Raw genomic sequence first — 19240 nt, forward strand, 5'->3', positions numbered from 1 at the left:
TGCTCCTTTGCATATAATAGTGTAATAGAGTCTAATAGCTGAAGCTCTTGTAACTATTGAGAACATGGACTGTCTGAAACTGACACAAACACATAAGTGTATCAGCTGTGCAAGTAAGTGTGGGTTTTTTAAAAATATTCTGGAGGTATTAGTGGATATTTCTTTTCTTTTTTCTTTTCTTTGCTTTTTTTTTTTTTTTTGAGATGGAGTTTCACCCTTGTTGCCCAGGCTGGAGTACAATGGCACGATCTCGGCTCACCGCAACCTCCGCCTCCTGGGTTCAAGTGATTCTCCTGCCTCAGCCTCCCGAGTAGCTGGGATTACAGGCTTGCGCCACCATGCCTGGTTAATTTTGTATTTTTATTAGAGATGGGGTTTCTCCATGTTGGTCAGGCTAGTCTCAAACTCCTGATCTCAGGTGATCTGCCTACCTCGGCCTCCCAAAGTGCTGGGATTACAGGCATGAGCCACTGCGCCCAGCCATTAGTGGGTATTTCTTAGAGTGATGTGTTGCAAAGAAAATGGGTAGGGAAGAGGTCCCATTTTCAAAATGGATTAAAGTAAGAGAGAAACTTCACAAATGTATAAAACTAATTTTTCCTTGTATTATAAAGTGAGGGAATTGAGATATTGAGAGGTTAGTTCATGTTTAAGTTTCGAAACTAAAGTAGAATAAAGGTTGAATTCCTAATTTATAGGCTGGGGTTTTAGCCATGAGGCAGGTCCCTATAGGTAGAAGAGCCTGTAAGGAATACTTACTGTAAGGAATCCTTACTGTAAAGATACTGTAAGGAACTACCGTTGTACAGGCTTGGTGAAGGAGGCCTGTAACCTGTATGCAGCCTTTCTATTTTCTCCAGCAACATTTCTGTTTTCTTTTTTTGTTTTTTTTGAGACAGAGTCTCGCTCTGTCACTCAGGCTGGAGTGCAGTGGCACGATCATGGCTCACTGCAGCCTCAACCTCCTGAGCTCAACTGATCCTCTCACCTCAGCCTCCTGAGTAGCTGGGACTACAGGTGCACACCACAATGCCCAGCTAATTTTTGTGTTATTTGTATAGACGGGGTTTCGCCGTATTGCCCAGGCTGGTCTTGAACTCCTGAGCTCAAGTGATCATCCTGCGCAGCCTCCCAAAGTGTTGGGATTACAGGCATGAGCCACCACACCCGGCTCTAGATATCTTGACAATTGACTTTTCTTCCTTGTTTGTGTTTGGCACAGGCAGTTTCTGTCAGGATACAACTTTATTTTTCATGTTTTAAAGAATAAATGACCTATACTTGTAAGAAGTTTTACCTGGAAGATACTTTTTTTTTTTTTTTTTTTGAGGCAGAGTCTTGCTCTGTTGCCCAGGCTGGAGTACAGTAGTGCAATCTTGGCTCACTGCAGCCTCCACCTCCCGGGTTCAAGAGATTCTTGTGCTTCATCTTCCCGAGTAGCTGGGACTATAGGCATGTGCCACCATGCCCAGCTAAGTTTTATATTTTTAGTAGAGATGGAGTTTCATCAAGTTGCCCAGGCTGGTCTCGAACTCCTGACCTCAAATGATCTTCCCGCCTCAGCCTCCCAGAGTGCTGAGATTACAGTTGTGAGCCACAGCGCCTGGCCAAGACTTTTTTATTTATGTAATAGCTTGTAATAGTCATAGTAGATATGACCTGAAAGCTTCAAAGCTTCACATACACATGCGGTATCTATTTTTTGTTGACAGATGATAGTTGTACATATTTATGGAGTACATGTGATATTTTGATACATGTATATGATGTGTAGTAATCAAATCAGGGTAATTGGGATATCCAACACCTCAAACATTTATCTTTTTTTTTTGTATTAGAAACATTACAATTCTTCTAGCTATTTTGAAATATAAATTATTAACTATGATTTCCTTACTGTACTATTGAATACTAGAATTTATTCCTCCTGTCTCATCCCCCACATCTCTTCCCTTCCCAGCTTCTGGTAACCACCATTCTACTCTCTACTTCCATGACATCCACGTTTTTAGCTCTCACATATGAATGAGAACACGTAATATTTGTTTCACTGTGCGTGGCTTATTTTGCTTAACATGATGATCTCTGTTTCCAACCATACTGGTTGGATTTCATTCTCTCTTATGGCTGAATAATATTCCATCATGTATATATAACACTTTTTTTTTTTAAATGGAATCTTGCTCTCGTCGTCCAGGCTGGAATGCAGTGGCACAGTCTCAGCTCACTGCAACCTCTGCCTCCCGGGTTCAAGCGATTCTTCTGCCTCAGCCTCCCGGGTAGCTGGGATTACAGGCGCCCACCTCCACGCCTGGCTAATTTTTTTTGTATTTTTAGTAGAGATAGGATTTCACCATGTTAGCCAAGCTGGTCTCGAACTCCTGGCCTCAGGTGATCCGCCTGCCTCGGCTTCCCATAGTGCTGGGATTATAGGCGTGAGCCACCGTGCCTGGCCAGCACATGTTCTTTATCCATGTATTTATTGATGGACACCTAGGTTGATTCCATATTTGGCTCTTGTGAATAGTGCTGCAGTAAACATGCGGGTGCAGATATTTTTTCATTATGCTGATTTCCCTTCTTTTGGATAGATACCTGTGATAATCCAATTTTTAGTTTTTCGAGTAACCTCCATACTGTTTTCCATAATGGCTGCGTACTAGTATACCAACAGTGTGCGAGCGTTCCCCTTTCTCCACATTTTCATCTTTGTAGTTTAGGTCTTAACATTTGTCTTTAATCCATTTTGAGTTGATTTCTATGTATGGTGAAAGATGGAGATCTAGTTTTATTCTTCTACATGTGGATAACCAGTTTTCCCAGCATCATTTATTAAAGAGACTGCCCTTTCCCCAAATGTGTGTTCTTGTTGCCTTTGTTGAAAATTATTATTTGGCTGTGTTTGGATTTGTATCTGTGTTTTCTATTCTGTGCCATTGGTCTGTGTGTCTGTTTTATGTCAGTACCATGCCGTTTTGGTTCCTATAGCTTTGTAGTATAATATGAAGTCCACATGGGGGGGGTGTGTGTGTGTGTGTGTGTACATATATATATATATATTTTTTTTTTTTTTTGAGGCCGTCTCACTCTGTCGCCTAGGCTGGAGTGCAGTGGCATGATCTTGCCTCACTGCAACCTCTGCCTCCCGGGTTCAAGTAATTCTCATGCCTCAGTCACCCGAGTAGCTGGGATTACAGGCATGTACCACCATGCCCAGCTAATTTTTGTATTATTAGTAGAGACAGGATTTTGCCATGCTGGCCAGGCTGGTCTCAAACTCCTGGCCTCAAGTAATCTCCCCACCTCGGCCTCCCAAAGTGCTGAGATTACAGACTTGAGCCACCATGCCTGGCCTGTGGTATATTTTTTATCCTTTATATCCTGATAAAACAGTAGGTTTAATTTAGGGATCACCTCTTATGAAGGCTTTCTTAATTCCTCTTCCCCTCTTACCTCCAGGAATCAGCCACTTCCTTCTTTGTGCCACTGTTTTTCCATTGCGTTGTGTTGCCCTATTTGTTTACAGTCTATCTCACTGTACTCAACTATAAACTTCTTGAGGATATGACCTATATCTCACTCATTTCTATCATCTCCAATGCCTGGCACACAAGAAGTATTAAGAAAATGTCTTATGAATAAATAAGTGAATGATCAGTATATTAAAAGAACATTTTGAGCACTTAAGGCAGGGATTGAAAACTCAAATGCCTTCAGGGTCTAGGCATAAGATAAGCAGACCTGGGAGGGACTATGATAACTTGGAGAACACATGCTTTATCTAAAACGAACAGCTGCTACTCAGCCCCAGCCCACTGGTGCCTTGCAGGAATGCTGACCCTGTCTTGGCCACATCTTTACATTTTCTAAAAGAAGCCAGACAATTTAGGTTTTTATGTGAAATCTCCCACTGTTAAATGTTATCAACTAAGTTTTTTTCAAAAAGCCTTTTATTGAAATATAACTTAGATACAGAAAAGTGTTTTATGTATTGTGGGTGTATAGCTCAATCCATTTTTACAAACTGAACTAATTTTTTATGTGAGCCAAACAAAGCTATAAGCCACCAGTTTGCAACTTGTAACTAAGGCCATATGGGGACCCATATAGTTAAGAATCATCTTGTAGGTAAAAGTGTCTTAAGGAGACACATCAGCAAGATGCAATGTATGGACCTTTTTTGGGTTATGATTCAAAGAAATAAATGTAAAAGAGTGTTTATAAAGTAATTTGGGAAATTTGAATCTTGGCTGGCTATTTGATAATATTAAAGAATTATTGTTAATTATTTTAGATGTGATATAGTTGGTTTATTTTTAGAGCAACTTTAGTTCATGGCAAAATTGAGCAGAAGTTACAGAGTTCCCATATACTCCCTGCCCTCACATACATACAGCCTACCCAGTTATCAACATCTTGCACCACGCTGGGCATTGTGGTTCACGCCTGTAATCCCAGCACTTTGGGAGGCCAGGAGTTCAAGACCAGCCTGTGCAACATAATGAGACCCCCCCAATCTCTACAAACAAACAAAAATGGGCGTGGTGGCGCATGCTTGCACCCAGGAGTTCAAGGCTGCAGTGAGCCGTGATCATATCGCTGCATTCCAGCTTGGGTGACGGAGCGAAACTCTGTCTCAAAACAAAAACAACATCCTGCACCAGAGTGTTATATTAATTGTGTTAGTTGATGAACCTACATTGACATATCATTATCACCCGCAAGTCCATGGTTCATTCTTGGTGGTGGTATACGTTGTATGGGTTTTGAGAAATGTATGATGACATGTATCCACCTTTATACCAATAATTGTTTATTAAAAGCAGCCTTATGCTGGGCACAGTGGCTCATGCCTATAATCCCAGCACTTTGGGAGGCTGAGGGGGGTGGATCACTTAAGGCCAGGAGTTCAAGAGCAGCCTGGCCAACATGGTGAAACCTAGCAACACATACTGAAAAATTTTTAAAGGAAAATTGTTACGATGCTGGAATTTGCTTTAGAACAATTTGAGAAGAGTCTGAAAATTGAAGTAAATGAAACAAGATTGGCTGTGTGTTAATCATTGAAGCTGGCTAGTGAGTACATGGGAGTTCATTATGTTAGTGTTGTTTTGCATATGTTTGAAATTTTCTGCCTCTGAAAGTAGAACAAGAGTCCAAGTTAAAGCTGAGGAATGATTTTTCTAGGTCTAGGATAATGGGACACACTGCTGATGACAGAATGTAAAATTCTGGAACAAGTCTGCAAAGATAATGGCACTTTCTTATTTTATTTATAGGACCTGAGAGTCAGTATACTAAGACTGCCCAGGAGATTGTGAACGTCTGTTACCAGACATTGACTGAGGTAGGTGGTAAAGATGGAGGTCCCAAGCCTGGGCAACATAGGGAGACCCCATCTCTACAAAAAATATTTAAAAATTAGTGGGGTGTGGTGGTAAACGCATGTGGTCCCAGCTACTCATCTGAGGTAGGAGAATCATTTGAGCCCGGGAGGTCAAGGCTGCAGTGAGTCATGATCATATCTCTGCATTCCAGCCTGGGCAACAGCAAGACTCTGTCTCAAAAAATAAAAGAGATCCCCTTGGGATCTAGCTTTTTGAAATCCTGTTCCCTTGAATGAGGAGCCTTCCCTGATTATCCTATTTTAAAATGTAGTATTCCCTGCCCCCCAACTCCACATCCCCTATTTCCTTCCCTGCTTGATTTATTTTTGTTATCTGTGTCCTGCCACTAGAACATAAGCTTCATGAAGATAGATATTTTTGTCTTTTGTGTACTTTTGTATCCCCAGTAATTAAAATACATGTTGAATGAATTTATTTCCTTTATTTCTCAGTATGATGAGCATTTGACTCAACTTGAGAAGGATATCTGTACAGCTAAAGAAGCAGCTTTGGAGGAAGCAGAATTAGAAAGCCTGGACCCAATGACCCCAGGGCCCTACACACCTCAGGTGAGTCTGAGGACTAAGTACTTCCTTGTATAGTTTTCTTATTGGTTTGGGAAATTGGGAGCGTGTTAACAAATCCGTTTACTGAGATACCATTCTTCTCTGTCCTTCCTCTTCATATGGCTTTCGTGTGCTTTCTTGTCTTCTCAAAGGCTAAGGTGAGTGAGGGCCATGGGTCTTGGTGGCCTTGAATCCAGATGAGGCAGCTGTGGGATGAATGAGTGGGGTGGGGCCTTAGTTGTTTAGGCAATGTTTGGGAATACCAAATTCCTGACCCAGCCATCCTCTGGGTTTCGGGAATTTTCTTGTCCATGAATTTTGGGACTCTAGAACATCCCTGGAGTGTAGACTTCTCAGTTACAGACATGGGCCATATTGTTCCTGTGCCTTACAGACACTTGATTACTCATTCCCTCAGAGGTATCTCAGTGTAGCTCAGAAGTCACTCATTTTCCTGGATTGACTCCTAGTAAATGAAGAAAGGTAGTACTAATAATGTTCTTAAATGTTTGTGTCAAAAGAATTAGAGAGAAAGATAATTAAGAAATTTTTAGTCTTCCTGGTCTAACTGGATCCTTGAAATACAGTAAGAGTGTATTTCCTCTCTACTGTACTCTTAGAGGGTTGGCATATTTGAAGAATAGGACTTAACAAAACATCACTGGTGCTTGGTTTCTGTATTGGAGGCACTAATGGTAGGGCGGAAAGTACATAAGATTTGACATAAAACAGGCCTGGGTTTGAGTCTTAGTTCTCCTGTTGTCTAGCTTTGTAATCTTAGAAAGTTAACCTCTCTCACTTAGTTTCCTTTTCTCTGAAATCTTTTCAAGATTGTTGTAAACATTAAATGAATTAATTTAATTTGCCTGATACATCTTTATCTGTTCTCTGAGACCCTTTCAAATTTAATCAAGTATTTTAATGCAGAACTCTGCCAATTCCCACAGGAAAATTTTTTTTTTCATTCTATCCAGGTTTCCCTCTGAACTGATAATGCAACTTATGTGACCTCTGTTGGATTATTGCTATCTCTGTATCTCGTTCATGCACTATCCCTATCTATCTTTTACTCTCTCTTTCATCTCACAACCTAGGTTACTGAGGGGCCAGGTATAAAAGAACCCTCAGATACTCCTTCAAGGTCCAGAACAAGGAAAGGCTCTTGGAGTGTGTGGGCAGATTGGGTCAAGGGTTCTTGGGTGAGTGATGTTGCCCCAGGAAGGCCCTATTTGCTAATAGGCCCACAGCTTCCACAAGGTACTTTCTGGTAAGTTAAAGCCTGGGTGTTAGCCATCATTCCCCAGGAGAGTCTAGCCATTGAATGACACATGGTTTGCTCATTTCTAGGACAGTCTAAGCCTAGTCCTTTGGTGAGTCAAAGCCTTGGACCCCAAAGTCACCTTCCTTTCTTCGCTACGTCTCCCAGGCTACTTCAAATGGCTAAGGAAAACCTGTCAACTATTCTCTCTCTTGAACATTAGCTGTTGTTTAGTGCAGTTAGAGGGTTTCCTATGAAGAGTAGGATTAGATAGTACTGCTTCATTATTCCAGTTCACCTTGTCATCATTCCCTTCACTCAAACAGTTTAAGATAGTAACCAACTCATTATCTCTTAACCTGAGGAAGGTGTACATGAGTGACTGTCCTTACACATTACTACTCTCAAACTCAAATGTTATTAGAGTATGTTTGCAAAAGTGTAACCTGCCTTAATACAATTTTGGTTGTAAGAAGCATGACAGTAATCATACCTTTCAACTTCTAAATGGTGGTGGTCAATAATGTATTTTCTTTTTTTCTTTTTTCTGAAACGGAGTTTCGTTCTTGTCACCCAGGCTGGAGTGCAATGGCGCAATCTTGGCTCACTGCAACCTCCACCTCCCGGGTTCAAGCGATTCTCCTGCCTCAGCCTCCCGATTAACTGGTTTTACAGGCATGGGCCACCATGCCTGGCTAATTTTGTATTTTTGGTAGAGACAGGGTTTCTCCATGTTGGTCAGGCTGGTCTTGAACTCCCGACCTCAGGCCCGTCTTGGCCTCCCAAAGTGCTGGGATTACAGGCGTGAGCCATGCGCCCAGCCCAATGATGTATTTTCACTCAACTATTTCCACGTAACTTGCATTGCATCATCTGTTCAGCTTAACACTTTATCTAAAACTGTTGACTTTGCAGTTTTCTACACTGTGCTGTAGGGTTTTGCAGAAATTTCATCCCCTTATTTTTCCCTCCTTCTGTTCCACACTGATTTACCTGCTCTGTAATGCTTTGAATTTTGTTTTGCCTCTATTTCACCAAAACCCTCTTCAGAATCAGTCTTGTTTCCTTTTTTCAAGAAACACAATGTAACACATATATGGGTTTTCTGTTGATAAAAGTAACATGTTCGTTAGAGAAAATTGAAAAATTAAAACAAGAAATAAGTTACCTGTAATCACTTCCACCACTCAGAAGCAACATCAACCAGTGTGAATATTTTTATTTTTCATATCTGTGGTGTATGTATTTGTGTTTATATAAACACTTTTAAAATGAAATTGATTGATATGGTTTTGTGTCTTACTCTTTTCACTTTATATTGTGAGCACTTTATCTAGTCCTTCTTGCCCTCCTGTCACTGAATAGTCTATTTGCTAAATCCCTGTTCTTTCCAGGGAAGAAAACAGGGAAGGGATCTATAATTTATTGAGTATTGGATAAGGAACTTACACATCTCTTAATTCTCACAACAACCCTGTGAGGTAGACATTATCATCCATGTTTTATACTTGAGTTAATCAAGGTTTAGAGATGTTACGTAATTTGTTACTCACTAGCAAGTGTTGGAGCCAGGACTCAAACCCAGGACATTTTACTCCAAAGCCTGTGATTTTTCACCATGCCATTTTGCTTCGTGGCATCCTCTGATGGGCTCATAAACTATCAAAGCATTCTATGCTCTTGTTGGAATTGAAATTCCTTTATCCCATTTTCTCTTAGATGTCTCCAGATCAAGCAATCAAAATAGCACTGATACTAAGCCTTGGGCCTAAAAACCAAAAGACAAGGCTTAGAAAAAACTAAGTTATTGACCAGAAAGGCTGTTAGGGCATAAAACTGTCCCATAGCTTTGGTGCATTTCTGCTTCAGGCTTCTGATTACATGCATCAGGCACCTGTCTACTAGAATAGGCAACATTTGTAAGAGTCCCAAAAACTTGTCTGTAAAGCTGTGTCAGACTGTTTCTCTTTAACTGAATTGCTCTGCATGATCTTTTTCTCCAGTAAATGCTTTAAAGGGGAGTTATCTGTATTTATTTTCCCTTTCCTAGATAGAAGCTAAGTTGTATGTTTTGTGCCACAGCCTCCTGATTTGTATGATACCAACACATCCCTCAGTATGTCTCGAGATGCCTCTGTATTTCAAGATGAGAGCAATATGTCTGTCTTGGATATTCCCACTGCCACTCCAGAAAAGCAAGTAACACAGGTAGGATGTTGTTTTTCTTTTTATAAGATTGGTATTATGCCTGCAGGTGGGGCTAGGGGAATGGTGATGGTGATATGTGACATATGTCAAGAATGACTGGGCCCTTTGGCCCTGGGAATGAAAGCTTACAAATGGGATTTCAAGTTGGGATGGCGTCAGGTCGTGTGACCGGAGTTATCTTCTGTCTGTCCCCATGGGCAGAGTTAGGCACAGCAGAACTTCAGGGAAGGCACAAGTATGCAAAAAGGGTATGAAGCATCAGAGTAGCCTGACAGGTGACTAGAACGGCCAGCTGCACTCAGACAGTTCAGAATAATTGGCCTACTTTATGTGTATTATAATTTAAATTAAAATTATTTATAAAATTAAATTTTAAAAATTGGCCTTTTCTAGAGGTATCAGAAGATACAGTCTGAAGCCAGAAATTCTACAGCTATTCTCAGTCAGGGTTCCACTGGAAAGTGTAAAAACCCAGGAAGGTTTTTCTATCCCAAAGAGTTCAACACAAGCTATAAGGAAAAGTTTGGGTTAGAAAGAAAGAGTCTCTTTGTAATGATACAGTAAGAGTAGACTAAGGGCCTTTCCTGTTCTTTGGGTTTTTTACTCTGGCTATGATTTCCAAAGAATGGGGGAAAATGCGCATGCCTTGAGCGGTCTAAACAGCCCCCACTAGCAGTGGGGTTGGCTGGGATATCAGGGAGGAGCATTCATCCTGGGTGAGAGCCCTTGGTTAACTCCTCCTACAGGCACGTCCCTCAATGATGTGCTATTTGTGTTCCTTACTCAGATGCGCCAGGGCCGAGGTAGGCTGGGCGAGGAAGACTCTGATGTAGATATTGAAGGGTATGATGATGAGGAGGAGGATGGGAAACCTAAGACTCCAGCCCCAGTGAGTATGCTTACAGAAAGCTTATGGTTACGTTATACCCTTATATGATAGGAGCCCCATCAGTACAGGGCAGGCCAAATCCTAAGGTGATATCCGGGGGTCTCCTTAGTGAGCCCCAATCCGAATTTAATCCTTGGGACCAACTAAACAATCTATCCACCAAAAATACTTAACTTCTTGTGAGGCAGCAAGTGGAGGGATGGGCAGGGTGGGGAGGGGGGTTGTGTCTGGTGGTGGCTTCTGGTCACTTACGTGGTCAGTTGATAGGACTTTGACCCCCAACTGGTCTCATTCAGGAAGGTGAAGATGGAGATGGTGATCTTGCAGATGAAGAGGAAGGAACTGTACAACAGCCTCAAGCCAGTGTCCTGTATGAGGATTTGCTTATGTCTGAAGGAGAAGATGATGAGGAAGATGCTGGGAGTGATGAAGAAGGAGACAATCCATTCTCTGGTAGGCCTCGACCATTGCTTCTATTCCTTTATAACTCACTATAGCACCCTCAGGACTGGACTGGATAGGCGCTCTTGGCCACATATGCTTTTATTGGAAGCTGCCTCTCTTATTGAATTCCTATTAATAGAACTGAGAGTACTGAGCACTCACGCATAGGATGATCATATTCATTAGCAGGAGGTACAAAAATACGACAGTGGAAAAGGCAGTGTCTAAGTAAGAGCTTTGATTTGGATACTTGTCAAAGGCTGGGCACAGTGGCTCATGCCTGTAATCCCAGCACTTTGGGAAGCCAAGGTAGGAGGAATACTTGAGACCAGGAGTTTGAGACCAGCCTAGGCAACATAGCAATACCCTGTCTCTACAAGAGGTAAATAAATAAAAATTAGCTGGGTGTGGTGGCAAGTGCCTGTAGTCCCAGTTACTCAGGAGGCTGAGGCAGGAGGGTCACTTGAGTGCAGGACTTTAAGGCTGCAGTGAGCCATGATCATAACCATTGCACTACAGCCTAGGCAACATAGTGAGACTGTCTCCAAAGAAAAAGAAAAAAAGATGAGAACAGAATAATAAAGTGTTATATGTGGCAACAGGGAAGGAAAATTAAGAAAAATCCTGTTTGGGGGACTAATGTTTTGTGGATTAATGGCAATGGCCAAGGAAAAGTATGGGAGTAGATGGTAGAAAAAACACAGATAGGTTGGCATGAGATGGAAAAGGAAATTGTTATTTGGATTCAGATTCTAAACTACAAACCTTGCTACTACTGTTGACCCTAGGCAGTTATAAGAAAGGCATCTGAGGAGAGGAGTATAGGCAAGATGCCTGTGTAGATGTGTGAGTGTTACTAGTTTGGGAAGATCAAGCCAAAGATCAAGTTAAATCTGTCAGGCTTAACTCTTGATGAACCAGAATCTGTCTCTTTTTACAGCTATCCAGCTGAGTGAAAGTGGAAGTGACTCTGATGTGGGATCTGGTGGAATAAGACCCAAACAACCCCGCATGCTTCAGGAGAACACAAGGATGGACATGGAAAATGAAGAAAGCATGATGTCCTATGAGGGAGACGGTGGGGAGGCTTCCCATGGTTTGGAGGATAGCAACATCAGGTAATCGGCAGCAACATGCTACAGGGCTGTGGCATCAGTGCCTAGCTATGATGTCGAGGGGCCCAGCATCAGATTACTTTTCATCCATCAAACATTTCCTGGGCACCTACTAGGGCCAGGCACTGTGCTAGGTCCTGGGGATACACAGAGGAGCAAAACATACCCTGCCCTTGAGGAGCTCACAGCCTAGTGGAAGAGACTGACACAAACAAATCATTATAAATACAATGTGATAAGTGCTATAGCATAAGTAAGACAAAGTGCCAAGGCACCACTGAGAAGGGAGTGTCTCACTCTGCTTGGAGTTATCAGGGAAAGTTTCACAGACAAGGGAACATTTGAATTGGGCCTTAAAAGATTAATAGGAGTTTAGTAACTAGGTAGTATGGCAGGGGGTGGGGAGATCTTTATAGGTGGAACAGTGTGTTCCAGAGCAAATGGAATTTGTTGGGGAGTTGAGGCTCCAGAAGTGTAGCAAGGGGAATTATATTGTGAAGGACTTTACAAGGCATGCTAAGACATTTGGACCTTAACCTGTGGGTAATAGGAGTCATCAGTTTAAGGAAAAGGAAGTGACATCAAATTTGTATAACTTAGGACAATGTGGGACAGATGATGATATCAACAGGGACTTGTCAGGAGTGGGGAAAATAAAGGGACATAAAGAGGTAAGAGGTTAGATGAATAATGAATGGAGATGTCTCTGGTAAAGAGGAAGAATACGTGTTAGATGGGGCAGGAAAGGAGGAAAAAATGGATTTGGATTTGGCTTTGGACATGTTGGATTTAATGTACCTATGATACATCTAACCAGCAAGCAGCTAATATGCAAATAACATTGTAAATAAATTTTTTTATTTCAGCAAATATTTATCATAAGTACAAAAACAAACTAAGATATGGTCCCTTCCTTCAAGGAGATGAGTCTAGTAGGAAACCTAAAACAGGCAATCACAGTGTAATATGAAAAGTGCTATGCTAGGCAACCACAGGGTTCTTCTAGAACCTGGGTAGAGGTGGGGAGGGAGGAGAGCTGGCTAGAGAAGGAAATTGAGCCAAATATGAATAGGAATTAGCTAAACGAATGAGAAAGCAATGGGCATTCCAGAGACTAGGAAGAGCCTATATGAAGACACAGGCATGAAACACTTTTAGAGACCACACGTAGCTCAGTGTGACTGAAGATTTTTTGATTGATCCATGTAAGATCTATAATTCATGTGATAGAAATGATTTAAAGAGGTAGGTAAATACCAAATCATGAAGGGCCTGAAAGTTCTGGGCAGTCATTGAATGAGAATAGTATGACCAGATTTACATTTTAGAAAGATTGTCCTGTGCCCCAAAAGAAAAATGGGCAAAGGCATGAACTAATTTAGAAAAGAAATGTAAATGACCAATATATCATATGAAAAAATAACTTCCAGCCGGGCACGGTGGCTCATGCCTATAATCCCAGCACTTTGGGAGGCTGAGGCAGGCGGATCACAAGGTCAAGAGATCGAGAACATCCTGGCCAACGTGATGAAACCTTCTCTCTACTAAAAATACAAAAATTAGCTGAACCTGGTCACACCTGTAGTCCCAGCTACTGGGGAGGCTGAGGCAGGAGAATCGCTTGAACCCAGGAGGCAGAGGTTGCAGTGAGCCGAGATCGTGCCACTGTACTCTAGCCTGGTGACAGAGCGAGACTCAGTCTCAAAATAATAATAATAATAACTCCCCTAATAAAGAAATGCAGTAAAACCACGAAGTGCAATTTTTTACCTATCATATTGGTGATTAAAATGAATGATAATGCCTAGTGTTTGGAAAGATTATGAGGAAAAAGACATTCTCAAACTACTGGTGGTAATGTTGATTGATAAAAATGGGGTGGTTTGGAGAGAGGCTTAGCAATTTATCATCATAAATAAAAACATTTAAAAATGTGCATCCCCTTTGGCCCAAAAAATCCACATCTAGGAAATTATTTTGTGGGAATAATTAACACACCATCAAGATGTTTGTGTAAGGATGTTTTATGACAGCATTGTTCCTAATAGTGGAATAATTGGAGACAGCTTCAATGTCCTAGTGAGAGACTGTTAAGTCATGTTACAGCCATATGGCAGAATACCATGTAGCTATTAAAATTATGCTATAGATGTATGTTTATTGACACGGGAAGATGTTCGTTATAATCATTGGTGAAGAAGGCAGATTCCTGGAGAGTATGTAGAGTATCGCAATTTTGTAAATTAAACAAAAATGTTTAAGCATCTAAAGTGCACAGAAAATTTTGGTAATATACCAAAAGATTATCTCGGATGATGGAGTTATTGATGATTTTTTAAAAATTTTTTCTGGTGTATGTTCTAATTTTTTAAACCAGTGAACGTGCATTACTTGTGTGATTTTTTTTTTTCAAGTAAAATTAAGAATAAACAAACAAACAAAAAAATAAAGAGCACTCTGGCAGAAGTGTGAAGAAGTAATTGGAGGAGAGCAAGACTGGAGACATGACGACTTACTTCAGTAGTGCAGGCCAGAGATAACAAAGGACTAAGCCAAGGCAGGCAGAGTAGGGATGGAAAGGAGGGGATAGAGACAAGATATATTGAAGAGAGAATCTTCAGGACTATTGACTAATTGGATACTGTAAGTGGTAGATGAAACCATGAGGCTGTCAGAGCATTTATGGTCATGTAAGATGGCAGTGTGTTGTTCAGCTGTAAGGGAGTTTCTTCCATTCAGGTTCTTGTGTATATGAAGTTGGCAAGTTGATGTTTTTGAACAGGATCATTTTTCTCTCAGGGGCATATAGAATAGTTCAGAACCAGTCACTTTAGTGTCCAGGGGAGGTGAGATGGGCTTATCCTTTGGTGGCACTGAGAATGGGAATGGTCAGCTAGAGGATGGTGTCCGAGCTTGAGAGATGACATGTTTCTCTTCTCAGTTATGGGAGCTATGAGGAGCCTGATCCCAAGTCGAACACCCAAGACACAAGCTTCAGCAGCATCGGTGGGTATGAGGTATCAGAGGAGGAAGAAGATGAGGAGGAGGAAGAGCAGCGCTCTGGGCCGAGCGTACTAAGCCAGGTCCACCTGTCAGAGGACGAGGAGGACAGTGAGGATTTCCACTCCATTGCTGGGGACAGTGACTTGGACTCTGATGAATGAGGCTTCCTTTGGGCCTCCTTGGTCAGCCTTCCCTGTTCTCCAGCCTAGGTGGTTCACCTTTCCCCAGTTTGTTCATATTTGTACAGTATCTGATCCTGAAATCATGAAATTAACTAACACCTTAGCCTTTTTAAAAGTAGTAAGTAAATGATAATAAATCACCTCTCCTAATCTTCCTGGGGCAGTGTCACCCTTTGATTTAAAACAAAGCAACCCCCTTTCCCCTACCACTACCAAAAAGAGCAAGCTCATTTTCCCGTGTCCTCCTTTAACTCCATGTATTGCTTTTGGTATAATTTTTCCCTGGGGAAGGAGGGGAAATTATGAAAGAACTAGTAACTTTATGTCCTCTTGATGTATTAGGAAATTTCCGGCCGGGCGTGGTGGCTCACACCTGTAATCTCAGCACTCTGGGAGGCCGAGGCAGGCGGATCACCTGAGGTCAGAAGTTCGAGACCAGCTTGGCCAACATGGCGAAACCTCATCTCTACTAAAAATACAAAAATTAGCCAGGCGTGGTGGCGGGCACCTGTAATCCCAGCTACTTGGGAGGCTGAGGCAGGAGAATCGCTTGAACCCGGGAGGCAGAGTTTGTAGTGAGTGGAGATCCCACCACTGCACTCCAGCCTGGGCGAAAGAGTGAGATTCCATCTCAAAAAAAAAAGAAAAAAAAAAAAGAAAATTTCCAAGCATGGTATCATCTCAGTTTTCTAATTTACAGGCTGGAACAGATGAAAGCCCTCCTGCTGGGACAGAGAATTGGGTTCTAGTGGACTCTGTGCTACACTTAAACCTATGAGACAAACCGCCCATTATTTTATTTATTTAATTATGCAATGCCTAGTTCCTAAATGGATTTGAGGCAAATTACCGTAAATTTTGAAACAGCCTGTATGTCAGAAATGATAATGTTGCCACCTAAATGTTTTCTGTCCCTCCCCCCCAGGGGAAATGGTAGGAAAATGGTAAGTTTCTTAGGACAAAGACTGTGTCTTCTGTTTCTTTTCATGCTTAGGATATGGTTCTGTGCATAGTAGGTACTCAGTAAATGTTCCTAGAATCATAAACTCCTCAACAGATATGTTACTGAGCATCTGCTTTTCATGATAAGCACTCTATCAGATCCTTGGGATGCAAAGGTAAATAAGACAAATCCCTTTTACCCAAAGAGCTCACCATCAAGTTGGGGGAGGGGAAGTGGAATTCAAAACATGTTAATAAATCATCATAGTACTGTGAGATAAGTGCAATTAAGAAGCTAGTTATAAAGTATAGGGGAAATAGAGGAGTAATCATGTCTGAAAAGTCAGGGAAGTCTTCCTAGAGGTAATTTTTAAGCTGATTGTTTTAGAATTAGTAGAAGCTTGCCAGATGGAAAAGTCCAGGCAAAGTGTAACATGAATGGGAAGGGCCACAGTCTAGAAATGGCAGAGTGTGTTCCTAGTTTGTTTGTTTGTTTGTTTGTACCTGCCTTGTTCCAGGAAGGATTTAAGGTAGTTCATATTCCAGTCCTTTAATGCTGGAATGGCTAGAGATGAGACTGAAAGATGGGCAGGAAGTATATCATCACAAGCTTTGTGTTTGATGTTAATATGTATGATTTTTATATTATGGGAAATAAGCTCTTAAAGGAGTGATATAATCAGGTTTGTGTTTTAGAAATCTGTGTAATGAATGAATGAAGAAAGAAATTGAAGAATCATGTAACAGATATATGTGATCCCATTTTTTGTAAAAGACAGAACCATGTGTGTTTATTTATATGTGTTTATATATATACTTGTGTATGCAAAGGTAAAAGTCTGAAAGGATATATGCTAACTGTTCACAATGATGACCCCCAGGAATGGGATTGGAGGGGAGGGGGCTTCTGTGTTTGTTATGTATGCTGGGTGGGATATTGTGCTTTTATTTCTGTATTGTTTGAATTTTTTTACAAGTGTGTATTATTTTTGTAATAAAATTTTAAAAAAATTCCAGCAGTAGTGTGGAGAATGGTTTGGATGGATCTAGTTCAAGTAAGAGAGAATGGAGCCCAAACTGGTGCTATGGCATTGGAATATGGAGGAAGGGGATGGATTTGAGAGATCTTCAGGGAGTAGGACTTGGCATTTGGGGGTAGAGAAGGAGGAATGGAAGGTGGCTTCCAGAATTTTGGTTGGGAGGATTGGGGTATTCGTTGGTTCATTTCAACATTTATCATGCCACCTTTTTTTGTTTTGTTTTTTTTAGATGGAGTCTCCCTCTGTTGCCCAGGCTGGAATGCAGTGGTGTGATCTCGGCTCACTGCAGCCTCCACCTCCTGGGTTCGAAGCGATTTTCTTGCTTCAGCCTCCTGAGTAACTGGGATTACAGGCACGCATCACCACACCAGGCTAATTTTTGTAGGCTGGAGTGCAGTGGTGCAATCTCAGCTCACTGCAACCTCCGCCTCCCGGGTTCAAGTGATTCTTGTGCCTCAGCCTCCTCAGTAGCTGGGATTACAGATGCCTGCCACCATGCCCAGCTAATTTTTGTATTTTTAGTAGAGACAGAGTTTCGCCATGTTGGCCAGGCTGGTTTTGAACTCCTGACCTCAGGGGATCCGCCTGCCTCGGCCTCTCAAAGTGCTGGGATTACAGGTGTGAGCCACCGCACCCAGCCAAGATGGGGTTTTGCCATGTTGGCCAGGCTGGTCTAGAGCTCTTGACCTCAAGCAATCCACCTACCTTGCCCTCCCAAAGTGCTGGGATTACAGGCATGAGCCACTGTGCCTGGCCAAACCACCTGTTTTTATAAGCAGCCTGCCAGATGCTGATAGAGAAGTAAGATATACTCCCTGATTGCAAGGAACTTAAGGTCTAGAATGAGAGGTAGATATGTAAATAAAAAAGTTTAATAAAAAGTGATCATTGCAATAAATATTTACAAGAATCCGTGGTGAGAGGAAAAAGTTCTTGACTCTTTACGAAGTACGAACAAGAATGCTTCGCAGAGGAGACCCTTAAAAAATCATGAAGAGTGGAAAGGAATTTACTAGATGGTCATAGGGGTGGGATGGGAGGGCATTCTAAGCAGAGGGAACAGAATGCTTAGGAGCATGAAGCAACGTGTTCATAGAACTACAAATAGTTATAGACGGCTGGAATGTAGGGAACCTATGTAGTATAGTGATCACAAGCTCAGGATGAAATGCTCATTTTAAAGCAATCACTCTGGCAGCAGTATGAAAATAGAGTGGAGAAGGGGTGATGCCAGATAAGAGATGCTGGAGACCTAAACTGACTAAGGCATTGACAGCAGGGATGGAATGAGTGGTATGTCTTGGTGACTGATTGGATAATGGAAAGTAAGGGAGTGGAACCTAGGTTTCTGATCTGGGTAACTGGATAAATGGTGATGCCATTTACTGAACAGGTTGAGAGTGGAAGGTAGGGGGAAACAGCTAAGCTTAGTTTTGAAGCATGTAAGTTTGAAGTATGGTATGTATAAAGTTTAGGATTTGTACAATCTTGGAAGTAGGTGAGATCACCCAGGAAATGTGTAGAGTCGAAGAGTACAGAGGATAGACTCCTGGCGAAGACCAGTATTTAGGGGTGGTGAGAAATAGAAAACCTGAAGAGTAGTATTTCTCAAGCCAAGGAAGGGATTTAAGGAAGAGAAAAAGACAACATATTTACCACAGAAAAGTAAAGTCAGACCCAAGAGAGAGCATTTGGATTTGGCAACTAGCAGGTCCCTGGTGACCTGAGCGATCAAAAGCAGTTTTAACAGAGTAGTGAGATTGTAATCTCACCAGCAGTGGAGCAAGGAACAAATGGGAGATGATGAAGTGATGATAAAGATAATAGACTACTCTTTCAAGAAGCTAGGGAGATGCACAGTCTTAAGATGGAAGACAAATATGTATACCTCTGTAGGCTTAGGGAAAGAAAGCAAGAGAGGATAATTGTTGGAAGGACCTGTGAAAACAGGAGAAGATGTTAGCTAACAGGTAGAGATACTGACTTAGAGGAGAGAGATCTTCCCCTGAGAGAGACAAAAGAATGGATGTAATTATCTATCATTGTGTAGATAGGGAGATGGGAAATTGAGGAGTTCACGCTTCGTAGCTTCAGCTTCCTCTGTGAAACTGTAAGATCATCCTTGTGACAAAAGTGAAAATGGGAATGAGGGCTTGAATACTATCCTACTGTGGGGGATAATGAGAAACTGGAAACAAGCTAAATG

The 19240-nt window shown here is 41.6% G+C and overlaps 1 protein-coding gene across 9 annotated transcripts in view; it reads left to right on the top strand.

Annotated features, from left to right (window-relative positions):
• Positions 1–16710, top strand: part of TAF1 (TATA-box binding protein associated factor 1) — a 98841-nt gene extending 82131 nt beyond the window's left edge. For 3 of the 9 annotated variants that reach the window (XM_028842257.2, XM_077989556.1, XM_077989557.1), the window contains exons 33-39: positions 5280–5347; positions 5840–5956; positions 9294–9419; positions 10207–10308; positions 10605–10761; positions 11693–11870; positions 14809–15207. In XM_028842257.2, coding sequence (XP_028698090.1) covers positions 5280–5347; positions 5840–5956; positions 9294–9419; positions 10207–10308; positions 10605–10761; positions 11693–11870; positions 14809–15031 — 971 coding nt within the window. In that variant the 3' untranslated portion in view covers positions 15032–15207. Of the gene's footprint in view, positions 1–5279; positions 5348–5839; positions 5957–9293; positions 9420–10206; positions 10309–10604; positions 10762–11692; positions 11871–14808; positions 15208–15394 lie in introns of those variants that run through there. The other 6 variants (XM_028842260.2, XM_077989560.1, XM_028842261.2 and 3 more) reach the window with 3 other exon arrangements.
• Positions 16711–19240: the final 2530 nt, after the last annotated feature.

Source organism: Macaca mulatta, chromosome X (assembly GCF_049350105.2).
Source record: "Macaca mulatta isolate MMU2019108-1 chromosome X, T2T-MMU8v2.0, whole genome shotgun sequence".
NCBI lineage: Eukaryota > Metazoa > Chordata > Mammalia > Primates > Cercopithecidae > Macaca > Macaca mulatta.